This window comes from Poecilia reticulata, chromosome 2 (assembly GCF_904066995.2).
Source record: "Poecilia reticulata chromosome 2, P_reticulata-male-v2, whole genome shotgun sequence".
NCBI lineage: Eukaryota > Metazoa > Chordata > Actinopteri > Cyprinodontiformes > Poeciliidae > Poecilia > Poecilia reticulata.
The window spans coordinates 18938696-18966468 of record NC_088831.1 but is presented as its reverse complement, the minus strand read 5'-3'; the positions used below and the strand labels follow the sequence as shown (position 1 = coordinate 18966468).

The 27773-nt window shown below is 40.5% G+C and overlaps 4 protein-coding genes and 1 pseudogene across 4 annotated transcripts in view; all 5 read left to right on the top strand.

The window, feature by feature from the left end:
* The window catches only part of LOC108166978 (trace amine-associated receptor 3-like), a 123213-nt gene that overhangs the window by 23414 nt on the left and 72026 nt on the right, over window positions 1–27773 (top strand). The gene's annotated exons all lie outside the window — the stretch shown is intronic.
* Window positions 2139–5794, top strand: LOC103472714 (uncharacterized). The gene is made up of 5 exons (XM_081599340.1): window positions 2139–2395; window positions 2673–2748; window positions 3494–3735; window positions 3923–4095; window positions 4184–5794. The coding sequence occupies exons 3-5, from the start codon at window positions 3532–3534 to the stop codon at window positions 4734–4736; spliced, it is 930 nt and encodes a 309-aa protein (XP_081455466.1). The 5' UTR covers window positions 2139–2395; window positions 2673–2748; window positions 3494–3531; the 3' UTR covers window positions 4737–5794.
* Window positions 6490–10061, top strand: LOC145554321 (trace amine-associated receptor 5-like; annotated as a pseudogene).
* LOC108166072 (trace amine-associated receptor 13c-like) lies at window positions 10856–12077 on the top strand. Its single transcript, XM_081613555.1, has 2 exons — window positions 10856–11173; window positions 11212–12077. The coding sequence occupies exons 1-2, from the start codon at window positions 10957–10959 to the stop codon at window positions 12072–12074; spliced, it is 1080 nt and encodes a 359-aa protein (XP_081469681.1). The 5' UTR covers window positions 10856–10956; the 3' UTR covers window positions 12075–12077.
* On the top strand, window positions 15477–26409 carry LOC145554316 (trace amine-associated receptor 13c-like). The gene is made up of 4 exons (XM_081613874.1): window positions 15477–15492; window positions 16250–16403; window positions 16535–16999; window positions 24042–26409. The coding sequence occupies exons 1-4, from the start codon at window positions 15477–15479 to the stop codon at window positions 24394–24396; spliced, it is 990 nt and encodes a 329-aa protein (XP_081470000.1). The 3' UTR covers window positions 24397–26409.

Genomic DNA, 27773 nt, shown 5'->3' with positions numbered 1-27773 from the left:
TTTATTTTTCTGAAATGTTTCATTAAAAATATTTTTATTGGCAAACTATCTACTAATGTAATGTAAACTATCAGCTACTGAAGACACTGTTTAGTGTTTAGTGAGCATTCTGAGCATTTGTTTCACTTATAGATCATTTTTCTTTCTCTCTAGAAATTTTATTTTACATTTACTTTTATATTTCAGAAAATCTTAACTAGACCTGTCGCGATAAACGATAAACGATAAATCAATTAATCGCACGATAAATTAAACTTATCGACCTCATTTTAATTATCGGCTTTATCGTCTCTTACTACCTTTTTTCTTTCTGTTGATGACACTGAATGAAAAATGGCTCAACTCCGGTGCTCTCCACTGACCCTCCCTATTTCCTTAGTGTAATGCCCAGCGCACACTAAAAGAGTTTTCGCCCATTTTCAAAACCTGAGAGACACACTAGAAATCCCAGGTATAACGATTCGATCGGGTTTATCGTGCCATGTGGTGTCCAGCTACATGGGCACAAAATAATGGCTACAAGTCCAGTTAACTAATTTTAAAACCAGGCATTAATCAATGCTTTACTAGAATCTACCTGTGATGCATGTGGCCAGAGTCGTAAAGTCCTGACTGAATAAAAATCATTATAACCTATTTATGTCACGTTAACGAAGAACAGCTGGAAACTTACCGGGTTTATCAACTGCGGTAGCAATTTGGCTCCAAACTCCTCCCCTTGTCATTTCTATATTCTTTGCACAAAATGTTAATGTTGTTTCCACATATCATCTCCGAATTCCGCTGGACTTCGGGTCGCGCCGTGTCAGCTGTTTGGGATTCCCCTCCGTAATTTCCCCTCAGAAAGCGCCGAGGAGAATCCGTGCTTTCTGATTGGCTACCTGTCACATTAAGCTCCCAGTCAGGAAAAACCCCTGATTTAGATCGGAGCGGCCACGACGATTTAAATCACACTACAGGATGATCGGTTACAATATCACCAGCGACCATCTTAGATCGGCCAACGATGTAAGATTATCATAAGGGGAAAATAGGGGCAAAAAATCGTGTATCATGAACTACTGCATTAGGCACTTGCATTAAATCATGGATTCATAAATCATTCATAAAGACTCCTTCATCTTTATGGCAGGTGTTGCTTAACCCTAAAAATAAACTAAAGAAACAAAGTAAGAAAATCAGTAAATAAGTGTAAAGGAATGAACCAAAAAGGTGCGATGTGAGCTGGAAAAAAACAAAAAAACACAAATATATATTTAAAATGCAAACAGATTCAAACCAGTACCCAAATACTGCAGGAAAGTGAACATTTTGGCTATTAAATTCTGTGTTAACTTGCTAAAAATGTTAAAACATTCTGGATCATTTATACTCAAGCTACCTTGTGAAAAGCTACAATAAATCACGTTTTAGTGGGTTTTCTCCTATTAACCACATTGTGTTGGAACTGGGAGAAAATGTTTCATTTCAGTAATCTAAAACTAATAGAAAAAAATTAAGCAAAACTACTTGCATACTGGATGTGGATGATTAGATGTAAAATTCATGAACATTAAATATTGTGCTAGTTGTTAGTATTGAACCAAAGAAAGCAAGGCAGATGCAAGCCTTTAAAATTGTGATGCTTTTTATGGGTCAAATAGACTCAAAAAATTGTAACAGTAGCTGCACAGGGAGGCCCAAACTAATTCTTTGTCAGAGGGCCCAAGATTCTTGGCGGTGCCCCTGGGAAGAACCAACATGGGTGATGAAGCAAGAGCAATGCAGTGCATCCTGCACCCAGCATGCCCATATTTGTCCCTGTTGCATACTTTGTCTATAATGTGAAATGTGTCCATGACTGCAGCTTTGCTTCTCTAAAGTTAGAGTAACAGCTTACAGATGAGGTGCTGCTTGCTGACAGCAGAGTCCCAAAACATGCATGGATTAAACTGTTCAATGTGAGCTAAAAAGGTCAAACAAGTGTTAAAACATTAAGTGTAATTTTTTTGGAAAAAACCTTTAAAGGATATTTATTGTTAATTGGCGCTACATAGCGCCAATTATGGCGTTATGTAGCGCCATAACGCCATAAGAACTTCTTCCAAGTTCTTATGAACCAACTTGGAAGAAGTTGGTTCATAAGAACTGAGTTTTAGAAAACTGAAATACTTTATCATATTAAGACACTTCCTTTATAAACAGGAAGTTCCTTTATAAACTTCCTGTTTATAAAGGAAGTGAACTTACCACATCATCTCTGTGTCCATTTCCTTTCATGTCTGATTAGTCAGATGTTATTGGTCAGACACCATAAGGTACGTAGATATAGAGAATGCACAGGCTGCAGATCGTTAAGATGAGAAGGATAACTGGCTAAAACAAGAACCATCTCAGTCCCCTTAAACTTTGAATGGTAAATATATTTTTTCTTGTACAGAAATGAAAGATTACATCGAATATAATATGTTGTTAAAAATATATCCCATAATTAATACTACTGGTAGAACAAATTAGAAAAAACAATTATGCTACCTGCCAACATGGATGGTTTAAGTTATGCTGCTTCAGGCTAATGGAGGACAAACTGACCACTTTATCTCACTCTCCTACTTTCTTCTTCTGCTACTGTTCAGTTTGCATTATTTACTGTTAATTCAATGATTAACTTCATATTTTCATTTTCCCCTCAGTCCACAGAAGCTTCATCTGGTCTGTTTGGCTGTGATGCCTTTCTAGAAGACGGCATCATCTGAGATCATATAAAGGGTAATTAACCATTCTGTCTCTTCTGCTGTTAACTTTTTACTTTTAACATAAAAAGTACTCCTACGTCAGCGATTCTGTTTCTTTTTTGCATATCTGTTCTGTTTTCTCAAACCCCCGGTCTGCTGTGGCAGATGACCACTTGAACTGAGCCAGGTTCTGGTTCTGGTTCTGCTGGAGGTTTCTTCCTGTTAAAGGGGAGTTTTTCCTCCCCACTGTCGTCACGTGCATGAAATTCATTTTGACAATAATAAATTAGAAATGAAAACATGAAAATTATTTTCCTTTTTTGTGTCTGAGGATCCTTCCTGCAATGGATCCTGGGTGAAAAATAACTTTTACTCCCAAAACCTGATGCATCAGCGTAAATGAACAAAATAAATCATTCAGATTATACACATATAAACTGCTGTCTCACTCTAAAATTTACATTGTTCCAGTTGAATGTTTATTAATGCAGGGTTGTTCATAACAACCTGAATTGAAACACGTCCATTAGTCAATACAGAGAAGTTAATCTTTAAAACACTGAATGTTTGGCTTTCTCTGGTTGGAAAAGTGAATATTTCCAGGCTGGACCCAGTTAAGGAAAACCCAAAGAACATATAAACTTTGATAATTGAGAAATATGTCCACTTTTACAATATAATTTGATATCATTTAGATTCTGATGGTAAAATGTCAGGAATTACATGTTACATTGAAACGTTTAAAAATAATTTACACCTTTTGTCTCTTCGGTTTACAGTCAAACCTGTCATCAAATTCCTGGTTCAATACTGAAGGATGGAAGAGTTGAACTTTAACAGATCTGGGGAAAAAAGTCTCAATTACAGCAACATGAGCCGCAACAACAGCAACACTCATGATGGCAACAATGATGACCATTACTCCTATTTACTATATGAAATCCCACTACGGGTGAATTGGATCACCATTGCCATTGAACTTCTTCTAATTCTTATAGTGATGATTGCAGTTTTTTTCCAGGTGAGTTCAGTATAATTGTAACTTATTTATTCATAATGGATTTGACTCTTAGCCTGATTTAAACTGTGGTTCTCTCTTGTCTCAGATTTAAGTTTGTCTTGTGTTTAGAAATGACTAAAATAAACATCCTACATGTCCAGCATATTTTTATGTCATTAATATTTTTTTTCTGTTGACTTTCTCACAGGTGAAAAAGGGTCAAGATGCTCCAGTCTATGTCATCAACCTCCTGGTCTCTGATCTCATTCAGCTCGGCTGCAGAATATCATCAGAGATATATTCACATAGCGAGTCCTTTCACGTCACATTTTATGCTGTAATGGTCAGTGTTGGATTCATGGTGTGCATCTCTTGTGAAAGGTACGTTTCCATGTTTCCTCTTCTGTCTCTCACTTCAGTCTGACCTTAATAATCTTCAGAGACTAAACATCTGTATCTGTTACTGCAGGTATCTGGTCATTGCCAAGCCACTGTGGTACAGATTCAGGAGAAACATCAAGACATATGTGGTGGTCTGCAGTGTGGTCTGGATACTTCCTGTTGGTTTTCTTCCATTGTATTATGCTACTCCTTTTCTGCCATCTGCCATCTTCTTCTTAGTTTTTCTCCTCCTGCCCTTTCCGTTGCTCATCTTCTTCTTGGTTGGGACTATCAAAGCTCTCTCTGGAGCGCTCCGTGTCCCAGCAGATGAAAAACGACGAATCATAGCCATTCAGGCCGTGGTGCTGATTAATTACACTCTGCTTTATCTGCCCATCGTCATTTGGCTTTGGAATAGTTCTGGAGTACGACATATTAACACCTGCGTTATTATTATTACATTATTATCTTATGTTTGTATTTGTCTTAGTCCCATTGCAGACACAACTTTATATTTGTTAAGTCGGAAAAGCGTCATGGATAAGTTTCTGTCTTCACTGTGTTCTAAAATATGTAACAATCTGGAGTTGAGCAGCACAGATTATGAAATGAGGTCTGCTGCAGATCCTGAGACTGTTTAGGTTTTATTACTATTCAAGAGAGCCTCCACACACAGCTGGCAGTAGCAAAAGATACAGTTCATTTTTCTGAAAGGTTTCATTAAAAATATTTTTATTGACAAACTATCTACTAATGTTATGTAAACTATCAGCTACTGAAGACACTGTTTACTGTTTGGTGAGCATTTGGTTCACTTATTTAGATCATTTTTCTCTTTAGTCATTACATTTTTAATTTACTGTTATATCTTCAGAAAATCTTAACATGAACTGGTTCAAGTGTTGAATCAATATTTTTGCTGATCTTTGTACGAGTTATGTCCACTGTTAGGTTTTTCCTGTAACTGCAGCAATTTCATGGTGGAACTGTCAATATTACGGTAACTTACAGGAATAAAAAGTACTGCTACATTATTATAATTAAGTGTAAAATATAATTTCTGGTATAATATAATCACTTGCATTTAATAATGGATGTATTGTTTTCATATGTTGCTTAAAGCAAACATGCATAATTACTGTATGTACTATTATAGAAGATTTCATTTTTAGCTTTATTTCATCTTTGATGGAACTGATGAAACTTTTTACCATTTATTCACTGATTACATCTGCTGTGTTTTTGTGTTTCTGCAACATGTGTTTTTCCATTAAAGAAGTTTCCAGATAATGTTTAGATGTTGCCACAGCTGTAATGGCAGAAGAGACCTGAAGACAACTTGGGTAAAATGCTGGATCTGGAAATTAAAGGACTGAATGTGGAATGTAGTTTGTACCCTGGTTGGACCTGAACCCATGAGTGACGGACAAAGAAGAACTAGAAGTTTCTATTGAAATCCTCATCGGTTCTCTTTCCTGACATAAAATCGTCCCCTCTAAGAGGTGAGGGACGGTTCATGAGCTGGAGGTCAGGATTGTCTCTGTGGTCCATCTGGTAGTAGAGATGAGATCAGACTCTGGGTGAGTCTTTTCCTTGCTGTGACTCTGTAACCATGTGATGTGTGTCGTTCAGGGCTCTTCTCCTGACTGCGTTCAGTGAGTCGGGTCTTCTAACGCTTTTGCTTTCAAATAAAGAAACTTAAAGACAAAAGTTAATCTTTCTCTTCTCATTGAAACAGATTCTCATTGATATAAAAAATCTAGAGCAGTACACTCACTCTAGATTTAAAGCTGTAGAAATAATAGTTTTAATAGTTATTTAGCTGTGGTTTATTTGCTTATGTGCACTTATTGTCAGTATGTTCATAGTTTCATGTATATCCTTCAATCCTCCTTGATAAAAGGAACAGAACTTTAGGTGAGCATCTACAGGAAGGATTATAATATAATGCAGCGTTTGCTTCTTATATCTCAATTTCTCAGTTGCATATCTAAAGAAACTAGGAGGCCCGAGGAGAAGACGGGGAAGTGACAGGAGATGATGTGAGGATCCAGCGAGTAGCGACAGAGAATGAGAAGCTGTCTTTCTGACTCACAACTTGGACAATTTAACCAGATATTTTAATCATGAATTTTCTTTTCTGTCAGGAAATGTTGAAAACCTCAAGTCAGCGATTAGTGATCATCACTTCTGAAAGGCTAAAAAAATAAACCAAATATTCCTGAGTGGCTAAATTAAAGTCTGGATGTAAAGTGGAATTAAAATTTTATCTTAAACTGTTTTTGCTCTAAATCTTTCCAGAGGAGCTAAATTGAACCAGTTTTGAAAAGGTTGGTTTAATTATAGAGAATTTAGTGGAAAAATTCTCTAGAGATTTAAAATGGAGGCACAAACATGTATCAGGTTTGCTTTTTCACATGAGGTTAGTTTGGATATTTCCCCCCTTAGAAAGTTAAATCACTCATTTTAAATCTGATTCAATAATAAAATTTGTTTGATGATGTGAAACATTTAAATGAGTCAAAAAACCAAAAATTGAAGAAATTTTGTAGGAGATAAACATTTATTCCTGACCCCATGAAATGTGTTGAACTTTAGACACATTTTATTTTTCAGGAAATATCTTAAGCAATTACTTTTGTCTCTTTCATCATCATGTGCCTGTGCTACTTTAAAATTTCCACAGAACTGATGTAGATAATGTGTCGCTGCATCTTCTGACTCATGTTGAGTGGCAGATCAAAAACAGCATCAAGATAGATCAAACTTCTAAGAAATACAAATATGCTTGGCCGTTGAAATGACAAGAAAAATAAGATTTATTTCCATTGGAAGCAGACTGAAATGTTGAAAGTTAAAATGACAGATTGTACTTTTTATTTTGCATTTGTGTGACTAATATTTACTGTAAGCTGAGGTTGCCACTGGTTCTCTGTTAAAGGTTACAATGCGATACGTTTTGGTGTGCGTATCACTTTAAGGAAAACCACATGACCGATGCAGTTCCTGTGTCGTTTGGATGTGACCGAGAGAGAGAGGAGGTCCTTAGGTCCTTGGCCCTGACCTGACGTACGGGGGATCGCCGATTTATGATTTCGCATCCACCTGAATAATGTGTAGTTGTAATAGCTTACAGATGAAGTGCTGCTTGCTGACAGCAGAGTCCCAAAACATGCATGGTTTAAACTTTTCAATGTGAGCTAAAAAGGTCAAGCAAGTGTTAAAACGTAAAGTGTAATTTTTTTTGGAAAGAACTTTTAAAGCAGGGGAGCCCAATACGTCGATCGCGGAAAGGTTTTGAGTCGATCTCGGCAGGTGACAATCTGAACGTCGCTAGGACCAGCACTTCCTGTTCTGATGGGCTTAATAAAAATATTCACTAAGATCCTAAACGTTTGTAGCTTCATTAAAAAAGATTAATTATAAAAAGTCAACAAAACATGTTAAAATGAATAATCTCAGTAATTATTGTTTCAACAAGGTGTTGCGCAACTCAGTGCGTTTCGGTTCCATCAACAAAAAAAGAGGAAAAAAGGCGACTCAAAGACCGACTGACGAGCAGAGCAGGAGTTTAAATTAGCTACTCAACCACCGCTGTGTTCATGAGAGGCTTATTAATAATTGAGAAGTAAATATCAAGCCTGAAAAATGTAGTTTGTACCCTGGTTGGACCTGAACCCATGAGTGACGGACAAAGAAGAACTAGAAGTTTCTCCTGAAATCCTCATCGGTTCTCTTTCTTGCCATAAAATCGTCCCCTCTAAGAGGTGAGGGACGGTTCATGAGCTGGAGGTCAGGATTGTCTCTGTGGTCCATCTGGTAGTAGAGATGAGATCAGACTCTGGGTGAGTCTTTTCCTTGCTGTGACTCTGTAACCATGTGATGTGTGTCGTTCAGGGCTCTTCTCCTGACTGCGTTCAGTGAGTCGGGTCTTCTAACGCTTTTGCTTTCAAATAAAGAAACTTTAAGATGAATCTCTCTTATTGAAACAGATTTTCATTCTTTGATATAAAAAATCTAGAGCAGTACACTCTAGATTTAAAGCTGTAGAAATAAGTTTTAATAGTCATTTAGCAGTGGTTAATTTGCACTTTGTCAGTAAACATACTGACAAAGTGCAAATGAACAAATAGTCATTTAACCACATGTAGACATGTGTAGACACATGTCTACATGCGTTTCATGTAGACACATTGTGCATGTATGTGCTTCAATCCTCCCTGACAAAAGGAACAGAACTTTAGGTGAGCATCTACAGGTAAGATTATAATATAATGCAAAGTTTGGTTCTTATATCATATAAGTTACATATCTAAAGAAACTAGGAGGCACGAGGAGAAGTGACAGGAGATGATGTGAGACGAGTAGCGACAGAAAATTTGAAGCAGTCTTTCTGACTCACAACTTGGACAAGTTAACCAGATATTTTAATCATGAATTTTCTTTTCTGCCAGGAAATGTTTGTGACCAGCAGGTGGAGATCTTTTTAAAAATAACAAGATGCACCCGAACACAGATTTATTTAGCAGTGCACAATATTTTATTAGTAATTCTTCTTTAAAAGTTTTTTTTTTTTTTAAACGAGGCTTCAGGCCTACTACTCTGTCCCTGGAACAAAAGGGACACAAGGAAAAAGGACGGACAAGTTCAATTATTCCAAAATAACAAACCTGCAAAAGAAAACAAATTAGTAACTTCAATCACAAAACAAAACTAAAAGAAAAACAATGGAACAAATCGTCGTCATCCGCTTCCAAATGCCCTTCTATGGGGCCACAGGAGTAACGCCCCGCGCAAGAAGCTTCACACACCAACAAACGTGCTCCTCCTGTCTTTGAGCGTCTCAGACTTCCTTGTGGGTCTCCTGCTGATGCCTTTGGAAATCTACAGAAAAGTCGCCTGCTGGCAAAATACTGTGTTCTCTGTATGGCTTTTTGATTGCGCATGTTGTCTCTGCTTCAATCGGGAACATCGTTCTCATAGTAGCCGACCGCTACGTGGCTGTTTGTGATCCTCTGCAGTACCCGAACAAAATCTCTATGGCAAGAGTGAAATGCTGTGTTTGCCTGTGTTGGATCAGCAATGCCTTCTACAGGCTTTTCTTTCTGAAGGACGAGCCGTTTCGGCCGGGCGGGAGCAATTCCTGCGTTGGACAGTGTTCATACGTTGCCCAGCATGTTGCGTGGTTTGTCGAGCTGACTTTGTTCTTCATTGTCCCAGTTATAGTCATTGTAGTTCTGTACGGAAGAGTGTTTGTGGTGGCCGTGTCTCAGGCTCGTGCCGTGCGCTCTCATGTTACAACCATCTTGCATCAGCTTTCTGTCACAAGGAAATCCGAGCTGAAAGCTGCCAGGACTCTCTGCATTCTCGTCGTTGTTTATCTCACGTGTTTCTGCCCTTACTACTGTTACACTCTTGCTGAGGTTAACGTGACCAGCGCGTCATATGCGTTGTATTTGATCATTCTGTTTTATTTTAACTCCTGTTTGAACCCTTTGATCTACGCCCTGTTCTGCCCCTGGTTCAGAAAAGCTGTTAAAGTCATTGTTACTATACAGATACTGCAGCCTGGATCACGTGAGGCCAACATACTGTAGATGCTCTGTAAACATAATGAGATGAGTACTGACTTTCACACCTGATTGTCCTCTAGTCTTAGTTATATTGGGGACCAAAACCTGCTCCTCCCCGCTTGCCTGCGGGCGTTTCTGCACCAATAACTACTGAAGGAAACAACGTGAAAACCTCAGAAGAGGCCGAGTGCAACTTCCTTCTTCACAAAATGTAAACAAAAATGAAGTGGTGTCAGATTTTTGTGGTTGTAGGATTTCTTTTCTGTGTCTGTAAAAGCCATTTCTCCTGCTAGCATTAGACTCTCCTGTTTGTTTTGGTTGAATTTACCCAGAATGCCCTGCCCTACAGTCGGCTTCCTGCCTTTGGAGCGGTCTCTGGTTCACATATGCCACAAATCCAGTCCAGGTTTGAAGAGTCTAGGTGTTGTAGTTTTGGAATTAGAGCAGATCTTGTGTGACCAAGACAGAAAAAAAGGGTAAAAATTGTTCGTCACACCCGGAAATTCATCTACCAGCCATGTACTGACACGATGATTTCTGCCACTCGTTTGTTGAGATCGAAATGATCTGAAATGTATTGTGTGGTTCGTCCGTAAAGTTACACTTACACTGTAACCATCAGCCAACCGCCGTGTTCAGTCTATCCGCTCACCTGTATAAATACACCTGCAACGCTCTTCTTGCCGTTCGCTCTGAACCAGCAGCTCCCATAGGAGAAAGCCTGCCGTACTCCAGGCATTGCGCCAGTCATTTTAAGGATGTCTATTGGTCATTAATCAATAAAATCTCCACGAGCCGAACTTGAAAATTGCACGTTATGCTTCTAACACTTAGCTTTCATTAAGAACTCAGAGGCGGAAGTCAGAGCTCTGTGCATTGCAAATAATATTCCGGCTGAAATAATAACATAAATTCACAAAGCTTCGAGGCAGCTAAATTTTTCTTGAGGAATTTTAATAATCAAGGTACTCGAGTCATTTGAGGAATTGTTTCAGCCCTACTTCAATAAGACTTAAAGACTAAAACAGCTTTTTTGTGTAGTTTAATTTAACAAGTGAAAGATTTGATTGTTTTTGTTTTTTTTGAAAGTAGTCAAAAAAAAAAAGAGCCAAGTGAGAATAGCAGAAACAAAACAAACATTTGATGGATGTTAAAAACATTTAATAATTAGAGAAAAGGCAGAAGAAGCAGAAATTCCCCAGAGACTAAAGCACCAGAGAGAAGGGAGGACAGAAACAAACATCTGCTACAGGACAGGATCAGACCAGAGAGCTGCAGCCGTCTGAGGATGGAGATCCAAGACAGAACTGATCTCTGTTTCCCACATCTCCTCAACAGCTCCTGCAGGAAGCCCACACTTCACTGGTCTGAAGCCGTTCTGCTCAACTCTGTGCTGCTCTTCATCTCACTGATCACTGTAGTGCTCAACCTCCTCATCATCATCTCAGTCTCACACTTCAGGCAAACATCAACCTACAGTTTAAATTTTAGAAATATGAAGCAATGTGTTTACATAATATGACAAGACATAATTAAAATTCAGATATTTTTTTCTATAATAAATGCATAATTACTATTTTGTCTCCTTCCAGGCAGCTCCACACTCCTACAAACATCCTCCTCCTCTCTCTGGGTGTTTCAGACTTTTTAGTTGGTCTCCTGCTGATCCCATTAGAAATATTTAGATTTACATTCTGCTGGTTTCTTGGAGATGTCATGTGTGTTTTGTTTTGTTATTTGATCTGTACAATCATCTCTGCTTCGATCTGGAACATTGTCCTGATATCAGTCGACCGATATGTAGCCATTTGTTACCCTCTGCATTACCCCACCAGAATCTCGTTGACGAGAGTCAAATACTGTGTTTGTCTGTGTTGGTTCTGTGCTTCTTCCTGCAGCTTTTTCTATTCAAAGGATGTGATAATTCAACCTGGCAGGAGAAATACCTGCATTGGAGAATGTACACTTTACATGAGCCATGCTGCAGGAACATTTGACCTAATTTTTAATTTCATACTTCCAGTAACGACCATCATAGTTCTGTATTTGAGAGTATTTGTGGTGGCCGTGTCTCAGGCTCGTGCCATGCGCTCTCACATTACAGTCGTCTCGTTTCATTCAGTGACATCAGGAACAAAGAAATCAGAGTTAAAAGCAGCCAGGACTCTTGGGGTTCTAGTTGTTGTATATTTAATGTGTTACTGTCCATATTACTGTTTCTCTTTAGTTGATGTTAATCTAACCAGTACCTCCTATGCATCAATTTTGTTTTTCCTCTTCTATTTAAACTCATGTTTAAACCCTCTGATCTACGCCCTGTTCTACCCCTGGTTCAGAAAAGCTGTTAAAGTCATTGTTACTCTACAGATACTGCAGTCTGGCTCACGTGAGGCCAAGCTGCTGTGAACACACTGCTGACTGACAAACAACAGAGATTCATTACTAATAATATCTTATGAATTAGTCGTCTGAAAAGCATAAATTCACTGTTTGTTTTTTTAGTTTGTCACAAAGGAAATTAGTTGCGCATAAAATAGCGTCTTTTCTGTGCTTTAAATGTGAAACGTTTAAATATTCAAAGAAAGTTCCTTCACCTTTTGCACATTAACATGTTAACCTTCTGTTTTCTATGTTGTACCTGTAACATAAATCCATTTAACATGTCAAGTCTCACTTTATGCCACATCTGATCCTCCATAGCTATTTCTGTGGCCCTCGACACTCAGATCGTCAGGTGTGCCGTGGAAATTATCCAATTTCACCTACGGTACCGTATTGTCCAGACTATAAGCCGCTACTTTTTTTCCTAAGCTTTGAACCATGCGGCTTGTAGCCCGGTGTGGCTTTTCTGTGTATTTTTCTACAACCACCAGGGGGCTCTTTAGCAGGAAGTGAATCATTGGAAGTGGAAATCAAAGAAGAACGCACTAATTTTCTCTTAGAACAAGCACCTGCTAGCAGCAGGCACGACAGAGAAAGGTTTTCAAACTCATGTGATGCAGCTTTCAAGTTGAGGCCTGTCGATCTGGCACTACAGGAGGGAAATGGAGCCGCTGCACTTAAGCTCGGTATGAACGAAACCATGGTTCAGCTTTGGAGATGGAGGAGTGCGTCCTTAATATATCCAGCAGATTTATTAGGATGCAGCCCTCTGCTGGGTCCTTATGGAAAACCGAGAGCAGCAGAGATACCAGCGGCCTGTAGCCCAGTGCGGCTTACACACGTACGTTTCCAGTTTGTTTGTTTTTTATTTCTTATTTGAAGGTACAGCTTATAGTATGGTGCGCTCTATAGTCTGGAAAATACGGTAATTTGTCTTAAAAGATTTTTTGAAAATGAATTATCTGCAAACAATGCCATCTTCGAGTGTCTGCTGTAGTAGTGACTAGCGGCGTAATCGTGTCATTTTCTTACCACTAGATGGCAGTAGATACAGAGCATTTTACATTAAAACAAGAGAATTGGTGATGCATGAACGTTACAGGTAGCGGTGAGAGCATCGTATCTAGCAAGACTGTGAAGACAGTGATGGAAAAGACAGTGAAGCTCAGCAGTAGTTAGAAAGAACATGGGTCCATTTCCCACAACATATCTGTGTGAAGTGAGCTTCTCAAGCCTGGTTACTATAAAAACTAAAAACAGAGAGAGACTGAGAGCTGTTGAGGAAGAGCTTTGTCTTTCTTCCATTTCTGCCAGGAAATCAGCTGTTTTCATCCAAACATGCAACTCTTCATATTGTAACAGTGAATATGAAGTGAAATGTTTCCCAAATATTATTGCTTCTTTCAGAATAAGAATTATTTTCTGTATTCCGGCTTTAAGAATGATTGTGGATTAGTTTGTAAAACACTTTGAGGTTTTCTACAACTTCTTTAAATTTAACACCAGAGTGTTGTGGCACTGTTCAGGTGGACATGTTAAGTGCAATTTGAAATAAGAAATGTAAAATATGATAAAAATAAATGTATTTATTTGATTCCTATTCAAGACACTTTGATAAGAATGACTATATGTAATATAGGCGGCTACAGAGTATCTTTGTTTACATCTGGTTGGTGGTGTGCCTCGAGATTTTTTCAACTAAAACAATGTACCTTCACTCACAAAAGGTTGAAAAACACTGCTTTAGAGGGCCACAGAAATAAAACTTTAGCAGTTACATATATATGATTTTATCAGTCAAGTCAAATCAGTTTTTATTTGCACAGTGCCAAATTACATCAGTTTGAGATGTTAAATATTTAATTTTACAAATTACTGAAGCTATAATATTTTAAGAGTTTAATGGGTAGTTTCATTAATACGTTTTTCCACAAATGGCCCTTTTATGATCTTGATTTTCATTTTGACATTAAACAGTCTGCTCTGGCTGCATAATGTCTGGTTCAGTTCAGAACAGTGCTGAAGGAGGAAGACCCAGTTAAAGCCCCGTCTGTGGAGAAGGAGCTTTGGAAGGAGCTGCCTGTTCTTTGAGGTCGATGTGACGTTACAGTGGTTCCATCATCACCATATTCTACAGCATTTAACTGATAGAGGCTTTACAAATGTTATTTTCCTGCTGATGGGTTTGTTTCTCTTATCAGACTTGTTTGACAGAATTTCAAAGTTGTGATCCGGAGATAGAAAGGTGCCAACTGTGTCAGGCCTACACTGATGTTAATGCTGTATTTTATCACTCTGTAATTGTTGGAGAAAATGCGATTTTTGATGTATTTTTTCAGATTAAACATAGTTAAGAAAATAAAACCACAATATAATCTCTATGTTTCTAGTCCCACTGATCTCTTTCACTGCTCATGTTTAAATTAAATAAAGCTGAACAAAACTAACAGCTGCTTCCAATCTAATGCAGATAAAAGTTTTAACATAATCACATGGAATGAGGGAAACAAGAAGGATAAGAGCCTTTATATCAATAGTCATATATTGGATTTTTTCTTTGACACTTCACACAATGAAACATGAATTATGCAGTGTTTTACAGAGCATCAGCTGAATCTACTTTTTTATTACTTATTTTAAGTTGTTCTATGGGAGATGACTTAAATTTATTGATTACTATAAGTGATTTTCTTTTATTACTGCTCTTTATAAGAAGAATCCATCCATCCATTTTCTTACACCCTTGTCCCTATAGTTAGGAGGGGTCCAGGTGCCTATCTCCGTTTTGGGTGAGAGGCGAGATCACCCTGGAAAAGGTCGCCAGTCTGTCGCAGGACAACACAGAGAAAGACAGGAAAAACAACCATGCACACACACTCGGACCTAGAGACAATTTAGAGAAACCAATTGACCTGACAGTCATGTTTTTGGACTGTGGAAGGAAGCCGGACTACCTGAAGAGAACCCACCATGCACAGGGAGAACATGCAAGCTCCATGCAGAAAGATCCCAGGCTGGAAATCGAACCCAGAACTTTTGTAGCTTTGTAAAGCCACACACTGAGGGCAGCATTTTAATGTATCTTTGAAAGGTGTCTCCACTTTCCTCACCCAGGATATTTAGGCGGAGAAAAGCAACACAGTGGCTAATGTATATATATTTTTTCAATATTTAATTATGTTTCACAGGATTGATTTACAAAAATTGCCCTTTTTTGAAGTTTCACAAATCAGAAAAAGGTCTCACAAATCACAAACATGGTTTTAAATATTCTGCTATTAGAGCAGAATAATCCAGTCCAGGTTTGAAGAGTCTAGGTGTTGTAGTTTTGGAATTAGAGCAGATCTTGTGTGACCAAGACAGAAAAAAAGGGTAAAAATTGTTCGTCACACCCGGAAACTCATCTACCAGCCATGTACTGACACGATGATTTCTGCCACTCGTTTGTTGAGATCGAAATGATCTGAAATGTATTGTGTGGTTCATCCGTAAAGTTACACTTACACTCTAACCATCAGCCGTGTTCAGTCTATCCGCTCACCTGTATAAATACACCTGCAACGCTTTTCTTGTCGTTAGCTCTGAACCAGCAGCTCCCATAGGAGAAAGCCTGCCGTACTCCAGGCATTGCGCCAGTCATTTTAAGGATGTCTATTGGTCATTAATCAATAAAATCTCCACGAGCCGAACTTGAAAATTGCACGTTATGCTTCTAACACTTAGCTTTCATTAAGAACTCAGAGGCGGAAGTCAGAGCTCTGTACATTGCAAATAATATTCCGGCTGAAATAATAACATAAATTCACAAAGCTTCGAGGCAGCTAAATTTTTCTTGAGGAATTTTAATAATCAAGGTACTCGAGTCATTTGAGGAATTGTTTCAGCCCTACTTCAATAAGACTTAAAGACTAAAACAGCATTTTTGTGTAGTTTAATTTAACAAGTGAAAGATTTGTGATTGTTTTTTTTTTTTTTTAAAGTAGTCAAAAAAAAAAAAAAGAGCCAAGTGAGAATAGCAGAAAGAAAACAAACATTTGATGGATGTTAAAAACATTTAATAATTAGAGAAAAGGCAGAAGAAGCAGAAATTCCCCAGAGACTAAAGCACCAGAGAGGAGGGAGGACAGAAACAAACATCTGCTACAGGACAGGATCAGACCAGAGAGCTGCAGCCGTCTGAGGATGGAGATCCAAGACAGAACTGATCTGTTTCCCACATCTCCTCAACAGCTCCTGCAGGAAGCCCACACTTCACTGGTCTGAAGCCGTTCTGCTCAACTCTGTGCTGCTCTTCATCTCACTGATCACTGTAGTGCTCAACCTCCTCATCATCATCTCAGTCTCACACTTCAGGCAAACATCAACCTACAGTTTAAATTTTAGAAATATGAAGCAATGTGTTTACATAATCTGACAAGAAATAATTAAAATTCAGATATTTTTTTCTATAATAAATGCATAATTACTATTTTATCTCCTTCCAGGCAGCTCCACACTCCTACAAACATCCTCCTCCTCTCTCTGGGTGTTTCAGATTTTTTTGTTGGTCTCCTGCTGATGCCTCTTGAAATCTATAAATTTACATTCTGCTGGTTTCTTGGAGGCATCATGTGTGTTTTGTTTTGTTATTTGATCTGTACAATCATCTGTGCTTCGATCTGGAACATTGTTCTCATATCAGTCGACCGATATGTAGCCATTTGTTACCCTCTGCATTACCCCAGAAAAATCACATTGGCGAGAGTCAAATGCTGTGTTTGTCTGTGTTGGTTCTGTGCTTCTTCCTGCAGCTTTTTCTATACAAAGGATGTGATAATTCAACCTGGCAGGAGAAATACCTGCATTGGAGAATGTACACTTTACATGAGCTATGCTGCAGGAACATTTGACCTAATTTTTAATTTCATACTTCCAGTAACGACCATCATAGTTCTGTATGTAACCGGGAGGTTTTACTGGAAAACATAGTTTACTTCCATTGGTTGTAAATTCCCACCCGTTTTTGGCCCTTGAACACATCTGGGCCACGCTCCCCACCTTCACTTCCGGTTGCAGCCTTGCCGGGCTCATTAGTGTATATAGGCACCGGGTGTGCACGCCAATCTGAGTGTGTTTGTCGGGTCCGTTGTGTTGTAGTTGGCTCTCGGTCAGATGAGCGCTGGCGCCATGCTCATCAGTTGCTGGAGAGTGTTCGGATCGTGGACATTTGATACTGATTGCTGCTGTTGCCTATTATGCTCCCACACAAAGTGCATTTGTTTGTAGTTGGATGCTCTCAAGGATTAAGTCATCTTTTAGCGATGGAGTTGTATCACGAACAGTGCAGAACCAGAATAGTTTATAGCTCCTTATTTTTATTAGATTATTGGGCACAGCCTTAGGACTGGGTTGGGGAAATGTGGGATTTGTTTTTCTTTTGTCTAACATTATTTTGTGTTTCTACTAATTTGGTTTGTATTTGTTTTGATTCCAATTGCTTCTAGTCTTGTCCTGGGGTTGAGCCTTGAGTTTTTAATTAGAATAATAAAGTCTACTTTTAATATTGTAAGAGAATGTATAAATAAAAATATATTTTGTATACTATTTCTGTTTCATCTTTCTCAGCCAGACCTACCTGGGTATTATTAATAGGGAAACTCTAGGCCACTTGATATTTCAGTGGTCTACCAGTTGGCTTTAGAGCCACGTCCTCAGTCACAATCCGGGTTCTTTCCCTCGTGTTACAATTTTCTGGCGTTGTTGGCAGGATCTGGCTTTTGGAACAGATAGTATACCTATTTCTACATTTCTTTCTGATATTGATAGTGTTGGTTCTGTGGTAGTGGTGCTTTAGTAGAGAGCATTATTGCTCTATTTATTCATTTTTTGGAGCGCTTAGACGGTGGGAGCATAATAGTGCAACAGTAGGCACATCGTGGGACCTGGCCGGATATTTCCGCATGTGAACAAGGATCATCGTTCCTGGTGCGATGGCTGAGGAACTTCAAGAACTCCGAGTTCGAGTCCAGCAGTTGGAGGCCGAAAGGAGCCGCCTGCAGCAGGAGAGGGATTCTGCACGAGCTAATTCAAATCAACAGGATGATGAACAAGCTGACCCGAGTACAAGTGGAGCTCCAATGAACACTGGGACAACTGATCGCATAATCTACCTGCCGAGGGAGCGAAAGTGTCCAATCTTTCGAGGAACTCATGGTGTCGGGGTGGAGGAGTGGATAGAAGAGGTTCGCACCAGCATGCGAGTCCGCCATGTTGGACCCACAGATCGGGCTGCTTTTATTTTTGACCATCTTGAAGGTGAAGCTCGAGATGAGATTAAATATAGATCGTCAGCTGAACGTGAGAATCCAGAAACTGTTTTCACCATTTTAAAAGAACTGTATGGTTGCCAACAGTCATATGTCTCATTACAGGAGGACTTCTTTTCACGGAGACAATTAGATGGTGAATCTTTACAGGAATTCTCTCATTCATTGTTTTGCTTGATGGACAAAGTTAAATCCAATTCTCCTCATGCTATGGCAAATGCTGACATTTTACTTCGTGATCAATTTATTCAAAATGTTAGTAATTCTGACCTGCGTAGAGAGCTAAAACGTTATGCTCGTGATAATCCGAGGTGTACATTACTGGAGGTTAGAGCTGAGGCCATTACGTGGGAGCGTGAGGGCGGGGTGGAAAATAAAAATGGTGTTGTCCCCTCTTTTTGCGCTGTACAGAGTGCCAGTGTGTCCCCTCCCCAAATTGACTCTCCTAGTTCTGTTGCCTCTCAACTTGCTACCCTTACTGCAATTGTACAAAAACAACAGGAACAGTTGGATCAGATTACTCAATCCCTAGCAGCTATGCAGCAGTCCCCTGTGGCTAGGCCTCCCAGTTCTAGTAGTGTGATTTGTCACAAATGTCAGCAACCAGGCCACATTGCCCGGTATTGTACCACTCCTGGCCGTTTTAAGTCTTCACACACAAGTGGTACCTCTCAGGATCAATCCACCCCTAGCCATCAGCGGTCGGAAAACTAACTCCCCCTAGTGTTGGGAGCCAGACATTAGGAGGGGGTTGTTCAGGCTCAATGGGTCCCCAAATAGAAGAGGCGAAGGAGTGTTTAATTGCATCATGCCCCCAAGTCACTGTAAAACTATCTGGAGTTCTAGTCCACTGTATTCTTGACACTGGTTCTATGGTTTCTACAATTTCAGAAAGCTTCTTTAAAAAGCATTTTCCAGACAAGTTAAAGGTATGCCATTGGTTAGAGTTGAGAGCTGCAAATGGTTTGAATATTCCTTACTTGGGTTATCTCGAGCCTGATATTGAGGTGTGTGGGGTGGTAATCCCAGAAGAGGGATCCTTGTTGTTAGGGACCCTCCAGGACAGGCCAGTTCTCAAACACCAGGCATAATTGGGATGAATGTGATAAAGGCCTACTATCTTCAGCTATTTGACCAGTATGGCCCTGATTTGTTTAAACTCCCATCTGTTCTGGGGGCACCGTCTTCCTGGTTTTCTGCCTTTCAGCTATGTCAGCAGATTGAGGTTCAGGAAGGCCATATTCAAACCAGTGTTGCAAAGCTTCGGGGTAAAAGACCTGTTGTAGTCCCTGCAGGCACTACCAAGTTTGTGCCTGCCACATGTTCGGCTATGTTGGCGCTGGCTGGGGCAGCATTAATTGAGCCTTTGGATGTAAAGTTTAGCTTACCTGAGGGTTTGTTGGTGTCTCCTTCCCTCTTGCAAGTTTTTCGGGGAACTGTTTATGTTCCTGTGGTGAATGTTGGGGTGTGTACAGTCACACTAAGACCCCGTTGTGCTCTTGGTCTTTTGTCTCCTGTAAAAGTGGTCAGCTTACCGTCAGAGTTGCAGGAAGTTCCTTGTGCACAGGAGCAAGTCGTGGCTGCAGTCAGGTCCCATGCTGCTGAGACTGGTTCGGTTGGAGAGACGATAACATCACTTAATCTCTCTATGCTGGACAGAGAAGAGCAGCATAAGGTGAGAACATTGTTGCTAAAGTATGAGTCTGTGTTCTCTGCTTTTGATGGCGACCTTGGTGTTACCAATTTAATTGAGCATAGCATTCCATTGTTAGACAATGTTCCTGTGCGGCAGAGGTATCGGCGTATCCCTCCATCTGAATATGAGGCAGTTAAGTCTCATATTAACCAGCTGCTGGCAACCCAGGTTATTAGAGAGAGCAGTAGCCCTTATGCATCGCCAATTGTCCTGGTCCGAAAGAAGGATGGCAGTCTTCGCCTATGTGTGGACTACAGACAGCTTAATAAAAAGACCAGAAAGGATGCTTTTCCACTGCCCCGAATAGAGGAAACATTGGACTCTCTATCAGGCGCCCGCTGGTTCACAACCATGGACCTTGCTTGTGGCTATAACCAGGTTCCAGTTGCAGAGAATGATCGCCCCAAAACTGCCTTTTGCACGCCTTTTGGCCTGTTTGAATTCAATCGCATGCCATTCGGGTTGTGTAATGCACCAGGAACTTTTCAACGTTTAATGGAGAGGATGTTTGGGCCTCAGCATGGTCAGTCACTCTTGCTATACCTGGATGATATTGTTGTGTTCTCTTCCAGTGTGGATCAGCACCTGGCACGGCTGGAGGTGGTGTTAAGTCGCCTAAAACAAGAGGGATTGAAGGTCAAGTTGGAAAAATGTGACTTCTTTAAAAAGCAGGTGCAGTACCTGGGCCATCTCATCTCGGAGGACGGCGTGGCCACGGACCCAGGGAAGATTGCAGCAGTGTCAAACTGGCCTCACCCTACCAACGTCTCAGAGCTGCGGTCATTCCTGGGGTTCGCAAATTACTATCGGAGGTTCGTAGAAGGTTTCTCTCAACTGGCTGGCCCGCTCCATCGTCTTGTTTCAGAATATGCTGGGTCGAAGATGTGTCGAGGACGAGGAAAGCTATTGGAAGGAGCATGGTCAGAAGACTGTGAAAGGAGCTTCCAGGAGCTCAAGGCCAAGCTTGTAAGTGCTCCCACTCTTGCTTTTGCTGATTTCTCACTGCCTTTTGTTTTGGAGGTTGACGCCAGCCACAGTGGACTAGGAGCTGTGTTGTCTCAGGAACAGAGTGGCAGAGTACGACCAGTGGCATATGCCAGCCGCAGCTTGCATGCTGCTGAGAAAAGTTATAGCTCCATGAAACTTGAGATGTTGGCCATGAAGTGGGCTATGGCTGAAAAGTTCAAGGAGTACCTGTGGGGCCACCGATGTGTCGTCTGGACTGACAACAACCCACTGAGCCACTTGGACACTGCCAAATTGGGTGCCACGGAGCATCGATGGGTTGCTGAACTTTCTGCATTTGACTATACAGTCAGATATCGTCCAGGCCGTGTGAATAAGAATGCTGACGCCCTCTCAAGGCAATTAACAAGTGAGAACAGTACACAACTACAGCACCACCTCCCAGGGACAGCCATTCCAGAACTAATCTGTGAGATGTCTGGGGGAGTGCAAGAGGATGCTGTGCAGTTGGCAATCACTGTCCTTCCATCCCGCAGCAGAGAAGATCTGTGCCTGCTTCAAGGGGCTGATCCGTCCATTTCAGCCTTCCTGGAGTTTTGGCAGCAGCAAAGAATGCCAAGCCGGGCTGAGAAGGAGCGTCTAGGGCCGGGTGCCCGTGGACTTCTGAAGCAGTGGGACCGAATTGTCCAGAAGGAAGGCATTTTGTACCGGTGTACCTGGAGACCCGATGGTGGAGAAGAAGTTCTTCAGTTTCTTCTCCCAGAGAGCCTAAAAGCAGAGGTGTTGCAGGAGCTTCATCAACATCATGGCCACCAGGGGGTCGAGAGGACGACTGACGTAGTGAAGCAGAGGTGTTTTTGGCCAGGAGTGGATAAAGATGTAAAGGATTGGTGCCAACAGTGTGAGAGGTGTACCCTTGCTAAGAACACCCAGCCAAGAGTTCGAGCTCCTATGGGTCACCTCCTTGCTTCAAGACCAAATCAGCTGTTGGCCATTGATTTTACACTTTTGGAACCAGCCCGTGATGGAAGGGAGCTTGTGATGGTGATGACAGATGTATTTTCAAAGTTCACCCAAGCTGTCCCCACTCGTGATCAGAAAGCGACCACGGTGGCAAAAGTCCTGGTTCGTGAGTGGTTTTACCGGTTTGGAGTGCCGGCCCGTATCCACTCTGACCAGGGGAGGAACTTTGAAGGTGTCCTAGTGCAACAGTTATGTGAGTTGTACGGAGTTCAGAAAAGTCGCACCACGCCCTACCACCCGCAGGGAAATGGACAATGTGAACGTTTTAATCGAACTATGTTCAATCTGCTTCGTTCCCTAGCTCCAGATGAAAAGCGGAATTGGCCAGAACATCTCCCACAGCTGGTCTTCCACTATAACACCACTGCCCATCAGTCAACTGGTGAATCTCCTCACTTCCTCATGTTTGGACAAGAACCTCACTTGCCAGTGGATTTTCTGCTTGGCCATCTTCCTGAGCCCACAGGAGCTAAAGTATGTGATTGGGTGGCAGAGCACAGGAGACGCCTAAATGTGGCCATTGATGTTGTTAAAGGCAGAGTGGAGTTGGCAGCCCACAGGAGAAAAGTGAGGCATGATGAGAAAGTCCAGTGTGAGCCACTTCAAGTTGGACAAAGAGTGTATCTGCGTGATGTTGGCCCAGGGCGCAGAAAGATCCAGGATGCATGGGGGTCTACAGTGTACCAAGTACTGCGGGCGCCGAGTTCAGGTGGTGTTGTATATTCAATTGCTCCAGTTGATAAGCCTCACCTTGTTAGACAAGTGCACCGTACCTCCATAAAGCCTGCCCTGTCACCTTCAGAGATCTGCTATGATGACTGGCCACAGAGGGTACTTGAGGAGAACATTGATGAGGAGGACGTGGAGTCGGGGTCTTGGCTGGTGTGCCGAGAGGCTGTTGAAAATCCATCCAGGCCTGTGGTTCCAGAACCATCAGAAAGACCTCCAGCTCAAACACCTGTTCAGGTGCCATCAGCTTCGCAAATTCCTCAAGGCACTAGAACTGGCCCTAGGAAGTCTACTCGTAAAACCGCAGGAAAGCATTCCAATCCTCAGCGTCTCCCGAGACCAGCTATGAGTGAAGACAAAAGGGCTGCTGCTGCTCTGGTTCCAGGTGTCAGCAGCGTGGCTACAGCCATTTTTCGACCTTGGTCATAGTTTTACTTAATCAGTGGGCCACCGATTCATAGAGGGGGGGTAGGATGTAACCGGGAGGTTTTACTGGAAAACATAGTTTACTTCCATTGGTTGTAAATTCCCACCCGTTTTTGGCCCTTGAACACATCTGGGCCACGCTCCCCACCTTCACTTCCGGTTGCAGCCTTGCCGGGCTCATTAGTGTATATAGGCACCGGGTGTGCACGCCAATCTGAGTGTGTTTGTCGGGTCCGTTGTGTTGTAGTTGGCTCTCGGTCAGATGAGCGCTGGCGCCGTGCTCATCGGGTTGCTGGAGAGTGTTCGGATCGTGGACATTTGATACTGATTGCTGCTGTTGCCTATTGTGCTCCCACCAAGTGCATGGGTTTTGTAGTTAGATGCTCTTAAAGAATAGGTCATCTTTTAGGGATGGAGTTGTAGCACGAACAGTGCAGAACCAGAATAGTTTATAGCTCCTTATTTTTATTAGATTATTGGGCACAGCCTTAGGACTGGGTTGGGGAAATGTGGGATTTGTTTTTCTTTTGTCTAACATTATTTTGTGTTTCTACTAATTTGGTTTGTATTTGTTTTGATTCCAATTGCTTCTAGTCTTGTCCTGGGGTTGAGCCTTGAGTTTTTAATTAGAATAATAAAGTCTACTTTTAATATTGTAAGAGAATGTATAAATAAAAATATATTTTGTATACTATTTCTGTTTCATCTTTCTCAGCCAGACCTACCTGGGTATTATTAATAGGGAAACTCTAGGCCACTTGATATTTCAGTGGTCTACCAGTTGGCTTTAGAGCCACGTCCTCAGTCACAATCCGGGTTCTTTCCCTCGTGTTACATGTATTTGAGAGTATTTGTGGTGGCCGTGTCTCAGGCTCGTGCCATGCGCTCTCACATTACAGTCGTCTCGTTTCATTCAGTGACATCAGGAACAAAGAAATCAGAGTTAAAAGCAGCCAGGACTCTTGGGGTTCTAGTTGTTGTATATTTAATGTGTTACTGTCCATATTACTGTTACTCTTTAGTTGGGATTAGTTTAACTAATAACTCTTATTCGTTTTTTTTGTATTTCTTGTCCTATTTTAACTCTTGTTTAAACCCTCTGATCTACGCCCTGTTCTACCCCTGGTTCAGAAAAGCTGTTAAAGTCATTGTTACTCTACAGATACTGCAGTCTGGCTCACGTGAGGCCAAGCTGCTGTGAACACACTGCTGACTGAAATCTGAACAACAAGAGAGATTTATTATTTTGATCTTTTGAATTGGTTGTCTGAAAAACATAAATTCAGTTTTTTTTGTTGTTGTAAATTAATAAAATGTTTTCTGGTTGGGTTGAGTTGGGGACAAAGGAAATTGGTTGCGCATAAAATACCTTTCCCTGCTTTAAGATGTTGGACGTTATCGCCTTTGAATATTCAAACAAAGTTCCTTTAACTTTTGCAAATTAACATTTTAATCTTGTATTTGCTATGTTGTATCTGTTACATAAATCATTTAACATGTGAAGTCTCACTTTATGCCACATCTGATCATCCATTGCTGTTTCTGTGGCCCTCGACACTCTAAAGTGCCACAGCCTTTATCACTTTATTCTACAGTATTTAACTGATATAGGCTTTAAAAAAGTTATTTTTCTACTGATGGGTTTGTTTCTTTTATCAGATTCACTATAAATTAAGTACATTTAGGAGATTCTAAGAGACAAAGGAAAATTTGACAGTATTTCAAAGTTGTGAGCCGGAGATAGAAAGGTGCCAACTGTGTCAGGCCTACACTGATGTTAATGCTGTATTTTATCACTGTAATTGTTGGAGAAAATGCGATTTTTGCTGTATTTTTTCAGATTAAACATAGTTAAGAAAATAAAACCACAATATAATCTCTATGTTTCTAGTCCCACTGATCTCTTTCACTGCTCATGTTTAAATTAAATAAAGCTGAACAAAACTAACAGCTGCTTCCAATCTAACACAGATAAAAGTTTTAACATAATCACATGGAATGAGGGAAGCAAGAAGGATAAGAGCCTTTATATCAATAGTCATATATTGGATTTTTTCTTTGACACTTCACACAATGAAACATGAATTATGCAGTGTTTTACAGAGCATCAGCTGAATCTACTTTATTTTTTGTTCATATTCTAGTTGTTCTAACCCAGCCTCTCGCCCAGAACTTTAGCTGGAGATGGGCACCAGCACCTCCCGAGCCCACTTGGGACAAAAGTGTTAGAAAATGGATGGATGGATAGTTGTTCTATGTTAGATGCCACTGTCCTAGACTTATATTTGATTACTGTAAGTGATTTTCTTTTATTACTGCTCTTTATAAGAAGAATACATCCATCCATTTTCTTACCCTTGTCCCTATGGTCAGAAGGGATCCAGGTGCCCATCTAGTTTTGGGTCCTTCCAAACAACAGTGGAAGGACCCACAACTTTTCTGTATGTCCCACTTGTTCATCAGCAATACCAAAGAAAAAAAAGTCAAATGTCTTTATTAGAAAGAAACTTTTATCGATTCCCATTAAACATTATTTTCATTGCTAGTGTGTAGTTATTGATTCTCTTAGTTTTTATGTATTTGCTGTGAAATGGGATACTAAATTACTCAATTACTTAATAGAATATATTCAGACACATTATGTATGTATTTCTTGTTAGTTTTGACTAAGGTTACGGCCAGTGGTGGGAAGTAATGAAGTACTTAAGTACAATTTTTATGTAACTGTACTTGAGTAAATTTAATAATAGGTACTTTCTACTTTTACTCCACTACATTTTACAGTAAGTATCTGTACTTTCTACTTCACTACATTTCTACAAAACTGTCGCGTTACTCGTTGCATCCAAGTCGCATTGTGCTTTGTTTTCTCGTTAAAATGCGAAGTTCACGGACTTAAGGTGGAGCCGTAAAATCCAAGCAATAACGTGACTTGCGTGTCTGTTGTCATCCATTTCCTCTGCCTTTAAGTGCATGCGGAGCTCCAAGACATGCGCAGTGGTTTCCTCTGAGCGGGAGAAGATGTCTATCTAATCGTCAGTAATATAATAGCGCTGCATAAATCATAAGATATGGCGACATGTAAAATCAGCAGCGCTGCGCTTTCACAGACGGTGGGAACTTCGTCCAACTTTCAGCATCACTTGGAAAGGAAGCTTAAAAAGATATGCTCTGTGGACGTGATGTTAGCAAAGCTATAGCTGTACAGGGACACATGTTGCATCTTCACTCATGCGCTGAAATATTGTGCGGAGGTGTTGACTGACATGTCGCATATATGGGACAGAGCTTTGACCAAAGTCTTGTGATACATATACTGTATATAGTGATATGACATTCACGAATGATCCAATTCTTTTTGACGGATCTTTACTAAGTCCTATAGGACTGAAGCCTCACTGAAAGTCGTTCTTTGTTCTCGTAATGCTCTGCATACACTGCAGTAGCTGTTATTTTATTTCATTAAAAAAAATACATTTATCTAATTGGCAAATAAATAAAACAAGAACGTAAGAACGCAGAGCATGATCATTCCTCTGATTGTTTTCGTCTCCTGTCATGGCAGACATTGCAGTGGGAGGGAGGGTGAGAACAGTCACGGTGCTCCTTCTGCTTGGTTAATTCTTGCTTGTTGCGTCTTGGATGTGTTCATAGTTGAGCATTGTTTACCGTTAATTGCTAAGTTTAATGGTGCAGACAGTTGTGGTTTCTGACATTGGCAATATGGGCAACCGCCCAGGGCGTTATTTTTTTTAGGGAAGGTAGGAGACCTTCTTGGATTGTAGCACAGAGATGAAAGCAAAGCAGAATGAAGAAGAGTTTGAATTGATACTGGTTAAATTTATTTCAGCTCCAAGTATTTAATATCTAGGTGTTTTTATGGGAATGTGGATCTTTCAAATCATTTTGAGAAGCAATTTTGATAGGTGCACTCAATTTTTTTGTGTCATGTAGCGCGGGGTGCTGGTCTTGGTCTTGACTTGGTCTCGGGTTCAGTGATCTAGACTACAACTTTGCTACGTGGCTCCTTGGTTCCATGTCCTCCCCTGCCATCCCTTTCAGTTGGATTTCTTTCAAAATAAATGCCACTAGTGGCAAAACAAGTGAAGTTCATGCTATGTTAAGGACATGAGACACAATGTTTCCATCCCTGAAATTATAATGCATAGAATCACATATCTAAATCTGAACCATGGTGTAAAGAGTAAACACAATAAAAACATGCTTTATCTTTGGCATTGTTCATTAAAATGGCACATTACTGATATATTAATATTACATTCGATTGGTCACTTAATGATATTGTATTAGCGATTAGGTAATGCAAGTACTATTACTTTTAACACTTAAGTATTTTTAAAAGCTGTACTTTTACTTAAGTACATCATTTTTGTCTGTGTATTTGTACTTTTACTTAAGTACATTTTTTGAGTACTTTCTCCACCACTGGTTACGGCAGTACTTCTCAAATAGTGTTTCGTGGCGAAGTGTTGGGACGGAGATGGGTCGCAAGAAGCAGGACTTTAAAATTGTCGCATTCTTGATTAACTGATAAACAAGCCTCCGGTCACTAGGTGG

Excerpts from the sequence above, each read along its gene's own strand:
- LOC145554316 (XM_081613874.1), top strand. Across the intron at positions 16,404-16,534 it reads ATCTCAGTCTCACACTTCAG|GCAGCTCCACACTCCTACAA; the intron begins GCAAACATCAAC and ends ATCTCCTTCCAG. Across the intron at positions 17,000-24,041 it reads GTTCTGTATGTAACCGGGAG|AGTATTTGTGGTGGCCGTGT; the intron begins GTTTTACTGGAA and ends CATGTATTTGAG.
- LOC103472714 (XM_081599340.1), top strand. The coding sequence starts at position 3,532 with ATGGAAGAGTTGAACTTTAACAGATCTGGGGAAAAAAGTCTCAATTAC. Across the intron at positions 3,736-3,922 it reads TGATTGCAGTTTTTTTCCAG|GTGAAAAAGGGTCAAGATGC; the intron begins GTGAGTTCAGTA and ends ACTTTCTCACAG. Across the intron at positions 4,096-4,183 it reads GTGTGCATCTCTTGTGAAAG|GTATCTGGTCATTGCCAAGC; the intron begins GTACGTTTCCAT and ends CTGTTACTGCAG.
- LOC108166072 (XM_081613555.1), top strand. The coding sequence starts at position 10,957 with ATGGAGATCCAAGACAGAACTGATCTCTGTTTCCCACATCTCCTCAAC. Across the intron at positions 11,174-11,211 it reads TTTTAGAAATATGAAGCAAT|ATATTTTTTTCTATAATAAA; the intron begins GTGTTTACATAA and ends ATTAAAATTCAG.